Genomic DNA, 17,226 nt, shown 5'->3' with positions numbered 1-17,226 from the left:
TACAACTGGTTCCCCAGGAATGTCACAGGACCTTGGGTATGCAAGAGGTAAGATGGCAATACTTGTTTACAGAATAATCTGTTCACTGAGATTATCGGATGACAACATATGTCATTTTGTGTATTAATCAGGGAATCGAGCGGGATATTCGCTTTGCACTTCGCAAGGCAATGGATGGGGACTAAAATGCAACGCGAATTGTCTTCGGTGAGTAAGGAATTGGAGAGGTGATAATAATAAAGGTGTAGGGGGGTTAACACATGTTTACTCGGTATTTCTTCAGATCAGTGGCGACATTGACAATACAAGGATGATCCTGCTGTTTGAAGTGCTTGGTATTAAAGACAACCCCATCTAGCTGCCGAAGCCTTTCGATCGGTGCCAAAAGGAGTAGAGTTTCAGTACTTTTCATGAACATCGGCTAGTTTTTTTGTACTGAATTTATTCAACACCTGTATGGATGTTGACCTCACCACCTTAGTTACTAGTGTTTTTGACGGCATTCAAGCACTCAGACTTGACCCTCGTGTGAACTAAAAGAGGCCGGCGAGTGAACTTGATGTGCTATCTTTTCTATCTAAACTAAATTAAGCCGTCATGTCTGAAGCATATTCAATTTGTAGGTTCATGTCTGATATATTAATAGAAAGATAAGGTATTCGGGCAATGCCTTCTTGAACTGGTTCAAACCGACGATTCAGAATGACAGCATTGTACCACTGAATGACATACTATTCATCACAAGATTTGAAGTGGTCATCGTCAATTGTCTGGAACACGCATCCGAGATCAGCAAGCTTGTCGAGCGTGGATCTGTATAGATAAGAATGCACGGTTGTCGTCATTTGCCCAGTGATTTTAGAAGTATCAATAAGAATGCACACAACTACTATTGTTTTGTCAGCTAGGCAGTGACTGATAAAATTAGCACAGTATAACATGCAGGACTAAACTCACCTTGCTTCTGATTCTGGTATACCAAGACGTTCCACCACCAGGTTCACACTAACTCCATGCTCGAGTGCGCTGATAAATAGCCATTGCAAAAAAATAAAAAATCAGAACACCAAAAATGTCTGTTTCTTATGTGATTTAACACGTGCCGTTTTGTGATGATTTCGTACCTGATCCCTGGCTGCTCCAGAAATCCCATGATCATATCAGTGAGATCTTCGTCCTCGGCCTTCACACTCAGACAAAGCTGGCATGGATCACAAAAAAGAATGGTGAGCCACCTGCTACTCTGGACTCTGCACACACTACACGATTTGATCTGATTTTAATCAACCTCTGGGACACGGCGTGCAGTGCTAGCCAGCGGTGCGGATGGGGCAAATGGGACGAGAGCAAGAGAGTGCACGACGCGTTTAGCATGGTCGCTTTGCATCATCAGATGAACATAGATGCAGTCCAGGAAATGATGAGTGATATCATTGAAATTTGTTACCACACTGAAGCGGGGTTAATAATCACGAACACATGGTTTTCAATATGATAGCACTACCATAACAACATACAAGCCATGCTAACCTCAATGAATAGGCTGCAACTACGGGCACGCCGAGCTCGGCACGCAAGCGACCGGTTAATTTGACGTACACGCCATCACTTTGGTTTGACAAAAAGGCACGAACAATGACATCCACAAACTTAATCAGTCTGCATGTTTTTTGATCCATAGAGAAATAACCCACAATCACGCTCGCTGTTTTGGTTACCTGATGCTCGCTGAACACATGACATCTATGCCGTTCTCGAACCTGAAAAGAGGCAGATATGTTGGTCAGGCTAACAAAGTGCCAGACATATGTGAACTGGGTGGGGGCGGGGGAGGGGGACGAGCTGTTCTTGCTGTCCACACTCACCAGACGCGCGCCTTGACATGACCCGTCCCATCGGCCAGGGTGAAGAAGACGGAGTTATCAGACACTTGCTTATTTACCATTCTTCCTAGCAGTCTGACCTGCAATTAGCGAAAGAGTCAAACATATGTCTGGTTAGCTTTGGTGATATAGGATTCAGTACTCACCGTAGTCACCTCCACGCCCGTTGCAGTGAGATAGTTCGACGCGTCAATGACCCCTGTGCCCATGTCTTTTATCTGCTTCGCGGTGCATGGAATCAAGGTGTCCGGCGGTGCGTCCTTAGCGGAGAAGTGGCGTCAAAACACAAGAGCTTAATGTACGTCGGCCGGAGCGCCGGGCAGGCATGGATCAGAGCTTACCTTCCACCTTGTAATGCCGCCTCCGTTGCCGTCGGGGATCCATTCAGCCCGGAGGAGGGGATCAACACCAGCGCCGTGCGCGCTCGGCACCATGAAGCCTGAAGGATCCCGGCTCATATTTTCGTATGCGCTAACTAGTATGATGGCTGCACCGCTCGACGGGGGAGGTCGTGAGAGCATATTATACACGAAAAAAGTTTACAGATGGTTTTCAATTGGGTCGCCGGACGAGTCAACTGACACTCGCACAGGCTCGTACGCACGCGTCTTAAGTGCTCGCTCAGCAGCCTAAATGGGCATGCATTACTACGGCAGGTCGTGAAGCTGTATACATGCATTCAAAGACCAACCCAATCTCATGAAACTGAAGCCACAGCAGGACTGATTCGTACAGGCGTGTGACAAGTACGGCTCCATTACACACGTACTACTTTTTCAAACCAACAAGACCATATCACCTGAGCCGTATGATGGCAGACCACATGTGTTTCACCACATGTGACCGACGTGGACGTGCTGCACGCGACAAGACACTCATGTGTACGTATACATAGTATAGCAGGTTCAACACGTGGCTCACATAGGTTCCTTCCGGGCACACGCATGGACCCGTCGCAGATATCTGACCGAACCTGCGTCCGTCTCGTCGTGGGCGTCACGTGCAAGAAAAACGGGACGTAATGGCGCGCCGTACACATAAGAGTCTGCACGTAGCGCTGCCCACTAGTTGGAACCTGATATATACAACGCTACGATGGCCACCATCTCGTACGCACACGCCCGACAGGTTTTTTGTCAGGCAATTAGGCATAAAGCTGCCAGAACCGGCCTGCCAGCACAACTAAATCATCTGAGCACATGGGCTTCAAACAGTACTATAACAAATAGCTAGTACGAATCACAAAGCACACCAACGGTACTGATAGCTAGCTATTTCCAGGGCAAGCTATGATAGAAAATCCTCTTCCTATATATATATATATATATATATATATATATATATATATATATATATATATATATATATATATATATATATATATATATATATATAATGTGACACATCTAAGCAATCCAAACAATTAAACAATATATATTATTTCGAATGGTACTTACATTTTTTTTAGTATGTAGACATTTTCTAAAATCATGATCTACCAAGCACAGTTGTTTGGTCTAACACACTCACCGTCGCTCCTCACCTTCTCTCTCTCTCTCTCTCTCTCTCTCTCTCCCCCCGAGCACCCATCCCACACCCGACAGCCTTCTTCCTCCCTGCACTTCCCCACCACCACCGCATCAACCATCGGTTGTGCGGCCTCGTGTAGGCGTGTAGCCACCCACCATGCCGCCCCACCATTGGTGAGATCTGCGATCTAGCGACCGTATCCGCAACACCAACAACGAAAGGATGGGAGGCCGCACCATCCCTTCCTCGACCTCCTGCACAACACCACCATCCCACATGCGACGTCCCCCCAATCCCTGCTGGCGGTGAGCTCGACGACGAGATGAGGGCGAGGGCGCGCCGCGGTACCCCTCCCTGTGCACCGTCCCGACCTCCCACCACGGGATTTGGCTCCTACGCTACCGCCCTTCCATTGCCCCCTTCCCGTGGTCTCCTACACAACAGGCTCCCGTGTCGATGCCCTAGCCAGCTCTTTGCTGCATCTCAAACCATCTTCCCTAGATCCGAGCGCTGCCATCTTCGACGATCTCCCCATGGAAGAGCTCCTTCTCCACACCACACGAAGATGACCTCAGACCCGTTCGCCCCTCTACCATCACATTTCATCTTCATTGTGGTCCTCCCATCTTTCTGCTCGCTTAAGAGCACCATGTGTGGCCCCAGGTGATGGGAGCATGGACTCCAGCACTCTAGTGATAAGTGTGTTTGACCAAACTACCTGTCCTACGTGGCAAATGAAGAGTGAGAAAACTACTTCCAAGTGGCCGATTTTCCCGCAGATCTGGTTTTCGACGAAACTTAATCAGTTTTGGGACTTGCGGGACGAAATATCGCCCAGCAAATATTGAAGGGCCAGATATATACTTTCGGTAAACAGAAGGACTTAAAACATTTTGTCTCTTAAATAAAAAATTGGTCTTCCATGTGTTTAGTTACAAACTTACAACGGTGTCCGGTCTCTGCATCCGAAGACAATAGGTATCCAGGCAAATTCTTTTGTAACAAACAAACAAAATCTGAAGGAAAGAAGAGTAACATGCACGGCACGCTGGGTCCAGGAAAGCTCTCAGGACTCGTACTGTCAACACGATTCGGACGTCAACAGTACGTGAATTCCAAATAAATAGAAGTCGCATCGAGAAAGGAGAAACATGTAGAGAACTCACGTAAAACTGCAGGCAAAGGTATATATATATATATATCATCCGTATAGCAATCAGATTGGCCTTCAATCGTACGTAGAGAGCTCTCGCAAGTCGCAAGCACCAACCCGCCTGGCCCAAGGAAGATCGATGGAGACGCTGCCGGACGACGTGGTCCTGGAAATCCTGGTACGCATGCCGGATGCCCCACACCTCTTCCGCTGCGCGGCGACGTGCAAGCGATGGTGGTTCCTCGTAGCACAACCCTCCTTCCTCCGCCGCCGCTGGCCAGACGACAGGTACCATCCCTCCTCCCTCCTCGGCTTCTTCGCCGAGGAATATCGATCACCTGATCGACGGAGCTACAAAATTAGGTATGTGCCATCCTTTATTCCGGCGCCCTCGTCGCCCTTTCGGCCTCGCAGCCCCATCGCGAGCTTCGCCGACGCCGGCGACTTACGGGAGCTGCCACTCGCCTCGCGCCGCGGCTTTCTTCTCGTGCATCTCGTCGCGGGCCATCACCTTCGGGACGCATACAAAGAATTCAACCTGGCCGTGTCCGACCCGCTCAGTGGCACGAGCCGCGTGCTACCCACGCTCAAGTGCGACAGGCTTTTCAGAATCAAAGGTTGTGCTATCCTAACCACTGCAGACCATTGCTTCAAGGAACAACAGCAGCAGCAGCAGCCGGTGTTATCAACCTGCTCGGCCTTCTCTAAAGTGTTAATAATTGGCTTCGACAACGACAACCAACAGTACAGCATCTCTATGTTCTCGTCCGATGAGTCGAGCTGGAGCGCGCCTGAAAACTGCTTCGACCCTTTGGAGCACAGCATTCAGCTGGCGCCTTTACAGTTCAACGCGGTTGTGTGCCAAGGAGCGGCACACTGGCTCTTCAGGGACAATTCAAACTTCTACACGCTGGACGCGAGCGTCGAGACGGGCCATGCCACCTTGACGAAGCTCTCGGTCACACCGGGCCGCCTCGGCCGCAACTTTAGGGACGTGCCACGGCTAAGCGTCACCAACGGAGTGCTATCGCTGCTCGCCTTGCATAAAAAATGCCTCAGAGTGCAGATCTGGACATGTCGAGGTGGCACAAGGAGCGGAGATTGCACCAGAGAGTGGCGCCACACTAAGATGATCAAGCTAGAACGACCGGAACAAAATCATACCAAGATATTAGTGCATTACATGTGGGCAGGGGAGAGGAGCGGTGTATTGCTTATCAAGGCAAGCCCCTACTTCAAACGGTCTGTATATGTTGCTAACCTTCAAACTGGGACAGTGGAGGAGGTCATCAGCAAATTTTGCGACGAGTGCACGACGCCTATCCCGTTTGAGATTGATTGGCCGGCCTTCTTCATGTCTCGCTTGGCAGGCGATAGCATCAAGCAGGCTAAATTGGGAGAAACCATACTCAACATTGCCAACCTTCTTGGGGGCCAATAGTTTGGGCCTATAATTTTCGGTTCAGTTGCTATGAGTTGTGCCACATAAGAGCTACAGGAGATATAGGTTATGTATATGCATGGAAGACTTGATGAATCGGCAACCTTTTTCTTTGCATGCCAATTAAACAAGAATATACCACGTGCATGTTGGTTAAGAGGTTTTTCTTTGTCATACATATCAAACATATGCAATTGCGGTACTATATATATATATATATGTATATATATATATATATATGTGTATATATATATATATATATATATATATATATATATATATATATATATATATATATATATATATATATATATATTAGTTTGTGCTTGAGGTGCAGCATGTTGTCTCTACGATCTTGTTGTCCAATTGACCCCGAGCTTGTTTACTTGGTGTGCTAGATGAGCCTTTGATGTTTTGTTTAGTGACTAGTAAGTGTGCACGTGCAACGCACGTTTCTTTTAACGCACAAATTATACTCTTTTACATGCAACATATGGCAACGGAAAAAAAATTCTATCTCTGCTCTTATAAAACCCCGAGTTGGGGATGATGGTGTGCCTGCCATCTTGCAATATAGACCGTCCGATCTATATCTGACGGATAGAAAGCAAACTATGACAATTTTGCGAAAGGATATCGGCACCTCTCTCGTTCATCCTTATCTCCCAACTTCATTGTTGAGTAATAAAAAAAGGAAGCCTGTGGAACAATCTGGCATGGTGGCCGCTGCCGGCGTCATTCATCCCCATGCCTCCGCTAAGTTCGACCATCAATCACGTGCATCTTGATATTCCGTGCAATGCACGTGCATCTTGCTAGTCACACATTCTAAAATAACATATACTCGTGCACATAAGATAATATTGTTTTTTTATCGTTAAAATAAACATATGGAAGTGGAAATCTCATTTAATTCATCTATTTATCCCCATTCCAAACAAGTAATGCAACAAATAAATCACAATATAACATTAAAATTCAATTGCATAACATAGTAATTTACCTTTTTGTTTTCTCTCGCCTTTTTTGTTGCCACTTGGGTTCTGTAAAGAGTGAAAACGTTACAAAAGTGTTACTGTTAAATAATCCTATCCAAGCGTTATTATCATAAAATATTTGCCAATGACCCTTCACACTTTCAAAAATCGCTGCCAAGTGTTCAGATGCAAATACTTGTAAAACTGGAAAAACAAATTCATGGCATAAAACTCAAAAATAACGACAAAAATAATGCTGGAGAAAACGTAAGTATAATCAAAATTGAACTGAACTTGACAAAATTTAAAATCATAACCTTTCTATGGTTGACAATGGATCATTCTATATAGCAAAATTTATCTATTTAGAAGCGTTGGACAAAATATCTACCTACTCCATGAAATTTAACATCCAAAGACCACAAGATGACTTGCATGATTATAAAATTTGATATAGTAAAAATCTTAATAGTTTTATAAAACTTCCAAAATGATCGTGATTGAACACCTTTGTTAACCCATTGTGAAAAATCGCACGCACACAGCCAAACTGAATTGGACATAGTCCGACCCTAAATACAAACCAAATGACCAAAAAAGGCTACTTTGATTAAAAAATGAATTGGACAACGCCCAGCGCTACATCTGTAATTACGACTTCACCAAAAGGGCTAAAAACCAACTCAAAAAAGAAAAGAAATGAAAAAACCTAAGGATAAAAGGAACACCTGACTCCTACCTTCACTACCCTTATCACTTCACTGTCTCCCCACTTCTCCCTGTGGCCACAAGCCCACAACTCTCTCTCTCTCTCTCTCTCTCTCTCTACCTCCTCAGGTCGCCCCTCCTCTTCGTCTCCACAGCCGACGCGAGGTCTGGCACCCCCTCTCCCCACTCTTCTCCGCACTTCCTCGTCGAATCGGTCTCTGAAGTGCCCGAGGATCTGCTCGATCTCGGCATGTTCGCTGGCCGACCCAGTGCTAGGCGTGGACGAAGGCCGACGCGGAGGCGCGGGACTCGTCTCCACCAGATCGGCAGCCGTGGCAATCATGCATCCGAAGCTCCGCGGCCCGGCTCCGTGCCTTCCTCTCCATCTCGCTCGCCCGGCGCTTGGAGCGTCTGCTCGTCGTCGGCTCTCACCACCCTGTGCGTGCGGCTGTGCTGTGCCCTGCCCTGCCCAGGTGCGGCAGTAGTGCCGCGGTGGCTGGTCGCCTGCAACTGCAAGCCGGCGCCGGTTGATGATCTATTCCCCACTCCAGCTTTCATATATTCTTAGTTCTGATTTGAGGTACTCCCCGCTACCCACTTTTGCTAATTCCTTTTTTTTTCAAAACACTTTTGCTGATTCCTAGTTGCTATTCATCACTGTACAGTACATATGTAGCTCAGTATCTTAGGTTTAAGCATGAGAGTCGCTTTAGAATCGGGGAGGAAAAAAATAGAAGTTTCATATTTCAGTTCTTATATGTCATCCTGTTTTCATAATGCTATGCAGTTAAAAATAAGAATAAATAGCTTACAAAATGCACCTTGTTAAGAGCTCAAAATCACATTTGGCTCAGAAGACCAGCACTTATGATTGCAACACCAAAAAAATGCTCAAATGTGCTTCGGGAATGCTATGCAGGAAAAAAAAAGCACAATAGCATACCAAATGTACCCTGCTAAGACTCTGCACATATTCTCATGCCTTAAGCATGATTGCATGACTTCCGACTCTGACTAAAATTACTCAACTTTCGTTGCCTATACTTGCTCTTCTCCTTACAGGAGAGGTTTTGGAATTGCCTGTACAGACAAGAATGTATGACTGTACTGTCCAAAAAAAATGTGTACGACAAAGTATGTGTGACTATACGGTACACTTTGGCTATCTTAAAACCTGTTTTAATCTGGTCCTGATATAGTACTTTTTGGGTCTTAGTTTGGCGTTTACCAGTAAACCTACATTTACACTCTGCATATGGCAACATGTTTATGTAATTACACTGTGTAAGTGTTTGACTGGTCTCACATCAAAGCATAGTTTGAGACATTTCACTGGTGAGCACATACATATATATAAAGTTTGCACATAATCTGTTCAAACCGGGAGGGATACAGGGATTTTTTTTAGAGGAGGACAAACCTGCTTGCAAATCCTAGCTCTGCCATTGATTCTACCTGTATGTACTTTAGTAGATCTTCTCTTGTAAAATCCAAACTGTTTCCGAGCCTATACGTTTACTTTCCTATTGTTGTTTATCATGCAATACTTATCCTGCAGCCATCTAATATGAAACTTTTATAATAGAAGATGACCTCATTTATATACAGAAAAATAAAAATTGTTGTAACATTTAGAGCATTCCACTTACCGGATTTTAATTCCATGTGCTTGGATGCATATTTGATAAATCATCCAGTCTTTTAGCTGTGGCACCAACAAATGAAAAAGTATTAGCATCACAAGCCACAAATAAAAAGAAAAACAATCTTATTTGAGAAGATGGGGTGGTAGGACTAACTACAAACCGTAGAAGTGCTTTTGGAACGTCCACTCATCTCTGCCTTGATGGGAGATTCAGGATAGGACCAACTACAGTACCACTCTCTATTCCTTTGCCTTTTGATTTATTTAGGCTCTGCAATTCATGACACAGCTTAGCAGTTGAGCAACAATCGTGACTGCACCACCTGCACATGTTATGTTCTGCAGTTGTGTGACTGCCGATTGTCCTGTTACAATGTTACTGCCATCAAGGACAGCAGCAATATGCTTATTTTGCTCACGGGTTGGACGTTGTCGCTTTAAAATGTCCTCTATTTTGTGCATACCGCTCCCTTTCCATCTGATTCTTTATCTTATTACGGTCTGCACGTTTGAAGAACAGATCATAGATCATTATATAGCAATAAAACTGGGCCATATATCATGAAGTTGATCATCATTACCTTGTGATACAGCCAGCTGGGTGTGTGCCCCATTGATCTCGGCTACGGCAATTTTCTTCTGTTTATAGACCTCACGTCGTCTCTTATTAATCTCATCCTATTTTATGCATACTGCTCTCTATCCCTCTACCCTTTTTTAACTTCTTTAGGGTCTGCAAGCAATGACACAATTGAATATTTGAGCAACAAAACTGAATCGGGTGCTTGGGTACTGATCATCACCCAAGTATTGGGTGTTGCTTCTATCCTGGCACGGGGTGAGCATCCCGTCGGGAGTGGTCGGGACCATACACTGTCCTTTAACCTTGTGAATGTCAAGAATGTTACCATACAACTGTCTGAAGGAATAATGCAACATGATGTAGTAGTTGGTAATACCATTCATCTAGTTCTCTTTCAGGGTGTGTCCTTATTTGTGTTCATATTACTTGTAACTAAAGCATTGGACGATCCATATGCAGATTGGCAAGGCTTTTAGGTGAGGTCAGTTACATACTGAAGAGCATGCACCTGTGTTGGCGACGAGCTCGTCAGCGCGGCCGTGGACGGGCGCCTCGGCGGCTGCACCTGTGATGGCGAAGAGCTCGTCGTCGTGGCCGTCGTCAGGTGACTCGGCGGTTGCACTTGTGCTGGCGAAGAGCTCGTCGTCGCGGTCGTCGTCCGGTGCCTCGATGTCTGCGCAGGGCAGCGAGCAGCGATGGCGCACGTCAAGCCGGACGCCTGGATTGATTCCCCCCTAATTTAGCAGATTTCTTTCCGTATAGTCGAGCAAGTCCATGCGAATTGGACGTGCTGTTTCCTTGTGCGGGCGTGGGATCCGTACTAAAGTGACGTGTTGTGCGGCGTCTTCTTTGCGTGAGGTAGATCGTGGGAGAAGTAGGACGTGAGCGTGGCAGAACATGTAATCCTGAGCGTTGATTGGTGTGGCAGACCTTTGATGTAATATAGAACGTCGAATGTGATTTAATGGGATTGATCAAACGTCTCTGGTGCTTCTGTGTACACTTTGTGCACTAGTAGAAAAGGGGGCAATGGTCCATGCCAGGTCAGCCCATTAGTCCCGGTTCAATCCAGAACCGGGACCAATGGGGGCATTGGACCCGGTTCGTGAGCCCCGGGGGCCGGCCGGGCCACGTGGGCCATTGGTCCCGGTTCGGCTGGACCTATTGGTTCCGGTTGGTGGGACGAACCGGGACCAATGCGCCTCGCTCCTGGCCCACCACCATTGGTCCTAGTTGGTGGCGTGAACCAGGACCATAGGCTGCCCTTTAGTCCCGGTTCGTGGCACGAACCGGGACCAATTAGTTGCCTATATCTACCCCTCGCCTGCGAGCAGAGCACTCCCAGTGCTCTGTTTTTCGTGGCCGGCGAGGGAGAGCTTTGTGTTGCTCTAGCTCACCTCCTATGCACATGAGGTGTTCGATGGAATGCCCGAGCCACACTACTTAAGCTTTCTCCTCTCCAAGCTCGACCTCCAAGCTCCATTTTCCTCAATATTTGTCTAGGTTTAGCGGTCTGTCACGTCCCGTCCCCATCTTCACCGCCGTCAATCGCCCGCGCCGATCTCGTCGCCGGCACCACCGTGGTGAGCCTCTTGTTCTTATCTTCTTTCTGAAAGGAAAAAAATTCTTACTTGTATATTTATATAGATACTTGTATAATTTTCTTACTTTTATTATTGCATCTTATATAGTGCGATGGTTTTGGTATCCGCCCCCGTCAGCCCTCGTCCAGTCTATGATTCGGATGTGGTATATATTATCTTTTCATAACTATTGGTTCATTTATTATTTATGACAATTATGCCGACCAACGTGACATAGATTTTATTTATCTAGGAGGTTGTTGAACCGGAAATTCCAACCGACCCTATTGTCGAGAGGTTAAATTTAGTTGAAGAAGAAAACAATTTGTTGAAGGAAAAAATTAGAAAAATTGAGGAGGATAAGATGATATTGGAGTTGCATGTTGCGGATGTCGTCGATGATCACAAGATCAAGATGGATGCAATGCGCTTGAAGATTAGAAAGATTAGAAAATATGCCATTCATACCGGGGCTTGGTATCATTATGCCGTTGGATCAGTTGTTACATTGGTTGCGATTATGATCGCATTTGTTTTCGCATTGAAATGTTTTACATAGTTTCAGTGTATGGTTTAATTAATTTAGATGCTCTGCAGAGCTTTATGTTGTTAGATGAGAACTATGTATGTACTTTGGTTTTAATGTGATGATGAACTTCTATTAATTTGGTCACTTAATTATCTATTCATCATGTTCTGTAATGATTTTTGACACACTTAATTATATATAATGCATGCAGATGAACCGGCAATGGATGTACGGTTCAAGACACACCTCCGAGTACATTAAGGGCGTGCATGATTTTCTCGAAGTGGCTGAGGCAAACAAGCAGAATGGTTTTAAGTGTTGTCCATGCCATATATGTGGGAATACAAAGTCTTACTCTGACCGGAAAATCCTCCACACCCACCTGCTTTACAAGGGTTTCATGCCACACTATAATGTTTGGATGAGGCACGGAGAAATAGGGGTTATGATGGAAGACGGTGAAGAAGAAGAGTACGATGACAACTATGTGCCCCCTGAATACGGTGATGCTACTGAACATCAAGAGGAACCAGACGATGTGCACGATGATGCTGCAACGGACGAAGCTGCTGAAGATCAAGAGGAACCAGACGATGTGCCCGATGATGATGATCTCCGCCGGGTCATTGTCGATGCAAGGACGCAATGCGAAAGTCAAAAGGAGAAGCTGAAGTTCGACCGCATGTTAGAGGACCACAAAAAAGGGTTGTACCCCAAATGCGAAGATGGCAACACAAAGCTCGGTACCGTACTGGAATTGCTACAGTGGAAGGCAGAGAATGCTGTGCCTGACAAAGGATTTGAGAAGCTACTGAAAATATTGAAGAAGAAGCTTCCAAAGGATAACGAATTGCCCGACAGTACATACGCAACAAAGAAGGTCGTATGCCCTCTAGGATTGGAGGTGCAGAAGATACATGCATGCCCTAATGACTGCATCCTCTTTCACGGTGCGTACAAGGATCTGAACGCATGCCCGGTATACGGTGCATTACAGTATAAGATCAGACGAGATGACCCTGGTGATGTTGACGGCGAGCCCCCCAGGAAGAGGGTTCCTGCGAAGGTGATGTGGTATGCTCCTATAATACCACGGTTGAAACATCTGTTCAGAAATAGAGAGCATGCCAAGTTGATGCGATGGCACAGTGAGGACCGTAAGAAAGACGGGAAGTTGAGAGCACCCGCTGACGGGTCGCAGTGGAGAAAAATCAGGAGAAAGTACTGGGATGAGTTTGCAAGTGAGCCAAGGAACGTATGGTTTGCTTTAAGCACGGATGGCATTAATCCTTTCGAGGAGCAGAGCAGCAATCACAGCACTTGGCCCGTGACTCTATGTATGTACAACCTTCCTTCTTGGATGTGCATGAAGCGGAAGTTCATTATGATGCCAGTTCTCATCCAAGGCCCTAAGCAAACCGGCAACGACATTGATGTGTACCTAAGGCCATTAGTTGAAGAACTTTTACAGCTATGGAATGGAAACGGTGTACGTACGTGGGATGAGCACAAACAGGAGGAATTTAACCTAAAGGTGTTGCTGTTCGTGACCATCAACGACTGGCCCGCTCTCAGTAACCTTTTAGGACAGACAAACAAGGGATACCACGCATGCACGCATTGTTTACTTGACACCGATAGTATATACCTGGCAAGCTACAGGAAGAATGTGTACCTGGGCCATCGTCGATTTCTTCCGACCAACCATCAATGTCGAAAGAAAGGCAAGCATTTCAAAGGCGAGGCAGATCACCGGAAGAAGCCCGCCATGCGTTCCGGTGATCACGTACTTGCTATGGTCAATGATTTACACGTAATCTTTGGAAAGGGTCCCGGCGGACTAGCTGTTCCGAGTGATGCTGGGGGACACGCACCCATGTGGAAGAAGAAATCTATATTTTGGGACCTACCCTACTGGAAAGACCTAGAGGTCCGCTCTTCGATCGACGTGATGCACGTGACGAAGAACCTTTGCGTGAACCTGCTAGGCTTCTTGGGCGTGTATGGGAAGACAAAAGATACAGCTGAGGCACGGGAGGACCTACAACGTTTGCACGAAAAAGACGGCATGCCTCCAAAGCAGTATGAAGGTCCTGCCAGCTATGCTCTTACCAAAGAAGAGAAGGAAATCTTCTTTGAATGCCTGCTTAGTATGAAGGTCCCGACTGGCTTCTCGTCTAATATAAAAGGAATAATAAATATGGCAGAGAAAAAGTTTGAGAACCTAAAGTCTCATGACTGCCACGTGATTATGACGCAACTGCTTTCGGTTGCATTGAGGGGGCTTCTACCGGAAAGCGTTCGATTAGCCATTGTGAAGCTATGTGCATTCCTCAATGCAATCTCTTAGAAGGTGATCGATCCAGAAATCATACCAAGGCTAAGGAGTCATGTGGTGCAATGTCTTGTCAGTTTCGAGCTGGTGTTCCCACCATCCTTCTTCAATATTATGACGCACGTCCTAGTTCATCTAGTTGACGAGATTGTCATTCTGGGCCCCGTATTTCTACACAATATGTACTCCTTTGAGAGGTTCATGGGAGTCCTAAAGAAATATGTCTGTAACCGCGCTAGGCCAGAAGGAAGCATCTCCATGGGCCATCAAACAGAGGATGTCATCGGGTTTTGTGTTGACTTCATTCCAGGCCTTAAGAAGATAGGTCTCCCTAAATCGCGGTATGAGGGGAGACTAACTGGAAAAGGCACGCTTGGAAGGGACTCAATAATATGCAGGGACGGATATTCTTGGTCTCAAGCACACTACACAGTTCTACAGAACTCTACCTTGGTGACCCCGTATGTCGATGAACACAAGAACAATCTGCGCTCCAAACACCCGGAGCAGTGCGACGACTGGATTACATGTGAACACATCAGGACTTTCAGCAGTTGGTTGGAAGCACGTATCAGAGGTGACAACACTGTTTGTGATGAGCTGTACTTGTTGTCCAGGGGACCATCTTTGACTGTATTGATTTGGAAAGGATACGAGATAAATGGGAATACATTTTACATGATTGACCAAGATCAAAAGAGCACCAACCAAAACAGCGGTGTCCGCTTTGATGCAACAACTGAGAGGGGAAAGGACACATATTATGATTACATAGTGGACATATGGGAACTTGACTACGGACATGATTTTAAGGTCCCTTTGTTTAAGTGCAAATGGGTCAATCTGTCAGGAGGCGGGGTACATGTAGACCCACAGTACGGAATGACAACAGTGGATCTGAAAAATCTTGGGTACACTGACGAACCGATCATCCTAGCCAATGATGTGGCACGGGTTATCTATGTGAAGGACATGTCTACCAGACCGAGAAAGAGAAAAGATAAGGAAGCGAATACATCATACGATGAGCCAAAGCGCCACATAGTTCTTTCAGGAAAAAGGGACATCGTGGGAGTGGAGGACAAGAGAGACATGTCTGAAGATTATGAAAAGTTTCATGAAATTCCTCCCTTCAAAGTCAAGGCTGACCCCAGCATCCTGATAAACGATGAAGATTATCCATGGTTACGGCGCAATAAGCAAATGACACAAGCGAAGAAAAAGTGAAGACTTTCTCCCGCAACTATTATGATGATACCATGCCAACTTTGTAACTGACGAGTATGATACCATTGTCCGTTTTGTACATGCACATGCTATGTGGGTCAATTTATGATACCATGCCAACTTTCAACTTTTTCAGAGTTCATTTGAAATGCTTTAATGTCTTATCGTTCGGCCCTCGTAATAATTAAAAATAGCAACAATAAGTATTTTGTTGTAAGTAGAAACAAAATAAAATAAATAAAGCAAGAAAGAAAACAAAAAAACAAAAAAAGTGTTTTCAAATTTGAAAACTAATGGCACTAATAGAAAGTTTATAATTTTCCTAAAACTAAAAGCAAAAACAATTAAAAAATAAAGCAAAAAACAAAAGAAAATAAATAATGCAGAAAAAAACAAAAAAACAACAATAAGTATTTTGTTGTAAGTAGAAATAAAATAAAATAAATAAAGCAAGAAAGAAAATAGAAAAACAAAAAAAGTGTTTTCATATTTGAAAACTAATGGCACTAACAGGAAGTTTATAATTTTCCTAAAACTAAAAGCAAAAAGAATTAAAAAATAAAGCAAAAAACAAAAGAAAATAAATAATGCAGAAAACAAAACAAAAAAACTGGAAAAAAATAAATATAGCAACAATAAGTAAAGAAAACAAAAAAACAAAAAAAATGCCTCCTACTGGGCCCCCACGGCCTGAATACGATATGAAATCCTACTATGGGCCAGGATTCAGGCCCGCAGTAGGCCCAGAAGGCCCATCAGGCAAAGCAATAGCAAGTAGGCCCGAAAGCCTGCGGTGGAGAGGAGCTCGAGAGGGGTGCGGCAGTGGGGCTTATAAACCACGGCGCGCCCCTCTCAACTAGCGAGGTGGGACTAAACTTTGGCCCCGAGGCGGGCAGCACAGGGGCCTTTGGTCAGGGCACGCGTGGCGGCACTCTGCCTCCTTCTCCGGTGTGTGGCGGCACTCTGCCTCCTTCTCCGCCTGCGCCGGCGCTCCCGAGCAGCCAGCAGCCTCCTCCTTCTCAGCCTCGCCAGCAAGGGCGGAAGAGACCCGCCGCCGCCCCGGCTGCTCCGGCGCGTCGTACTCCTTCTCCTCCGCCTCGTAAGCAAGCACGAAAGAAGACAGACGCCGCAACCGCTCCGTCTGCTACGGCGTCTAGCAGCACAACCAGAGGCGGGAGGCAATACAGATATGGTCCATCTCTCAAGCCTCTAGAGAAGTTACCGTACGAGAGGACCGAGGAGGAAAACGATACGATTGTGCGGACCCACGTGAAGGAGTTCTTTGAAGGGGTGAAAGCAAAGAGACATCCACCTCTGGAGGAGAAGATAGATCCGGTGAAAGCAAAGGGCACTATCGATGTCCTGAGGAAACCACCAAAGTCTCCGCTGAGAACCAACTATGAGCGCATTACTGAACAGACATATCTCCAAGCCCAGCGGTCGGGAAGTACTATCAGTGCTAAAAGGTCAAAAGAACGAGCAAAGGGGAAAAAAATTGCCTAGCTCGGCGAACAAGCACAGCAATTGTGCCCCCCGCTCAATGTGTCTAATGCTCCAGGGACGGTGGCCGGTTATGGCAATCTTGATGATTACCTGCCTGACAATGCACTTCCTGATTTCTTGGAGGTGGAC

General features: G+C 45.8%; 1 protein-coding gene and 1 long non-coding RNA gene across 2 annotated transcripts; one reads left to right on the top strand and one right to left on the bottom strand.

Annotated features, from left to right (window-relative positions):
* Positions 1 to 660: 660 nt before the first annotated feature.
* On the bottom strand, positions 661 to 2,389 carry LOC123097005 (replication protein A 32 kDa subunit B-like). The gene is made up of 9 exons (XM_044518780.1): positions 2,225 to 2,389; positions 2,030 to 2,143; positions 1,866 to 1,963; positions 1,719 to 1,760; positions 1,531 to 1,608; positions 1,289 to 1,451; positions 1,125 to 1,201; positions 958 to 1,026; positions 661 to 813 (listed from the first exon to the last, which is right to left on the bottom strand). Exons 1-9 carry the CDS (start codon positions 2,339 to 2,341, stop codon positions 732 to 734), a joined length of 840 nt encoding a protein of 279 aa, XP_044374715.1. The 5' UTR covers positions 2,342 to 2,389; the 3' UTR covers positions 661 to 731.
* A 5,889-nt stretch (positions 2,390 to 8,278) lies between these two features.
* LOC123142121 (uncharacterized) lies at positions 8,279 to 10,885 on the top strand. The gene is made up of 2 exons (XR_006470532.1): positions 8,279 to 10,289; positions 10,380 to 10,885. It is a non-coding gene; the product is annotated as an uncharacterized lncRNA (long non-coding RNA).
* The last annotated feature ends 6,341 nt before the right edge of the window (positions 10,886 to 17,226 follow it).

This window comes from Triticum aestivum, chromosome 1B (assembly GCF_018294505.1).
Source record: "Triticum aestivum cultivar Chinese Spring chromosome 1B, IWGSC CS RefSeq v2.1, whole genome shotgun sequence".
In the NCBI taxonomy this organism is placed as follows: Eukaryota; Viridiplantae; Streptophyta; class Magnoliopsida; order Poales; family Poaceae; genus Triticum; species Triticum aestivum.
The sequence above is the reverse complement of the archived record's forward strand: the minus strand, read 5'-3'. Positions and strand labels throughout refer to the sequence as shown.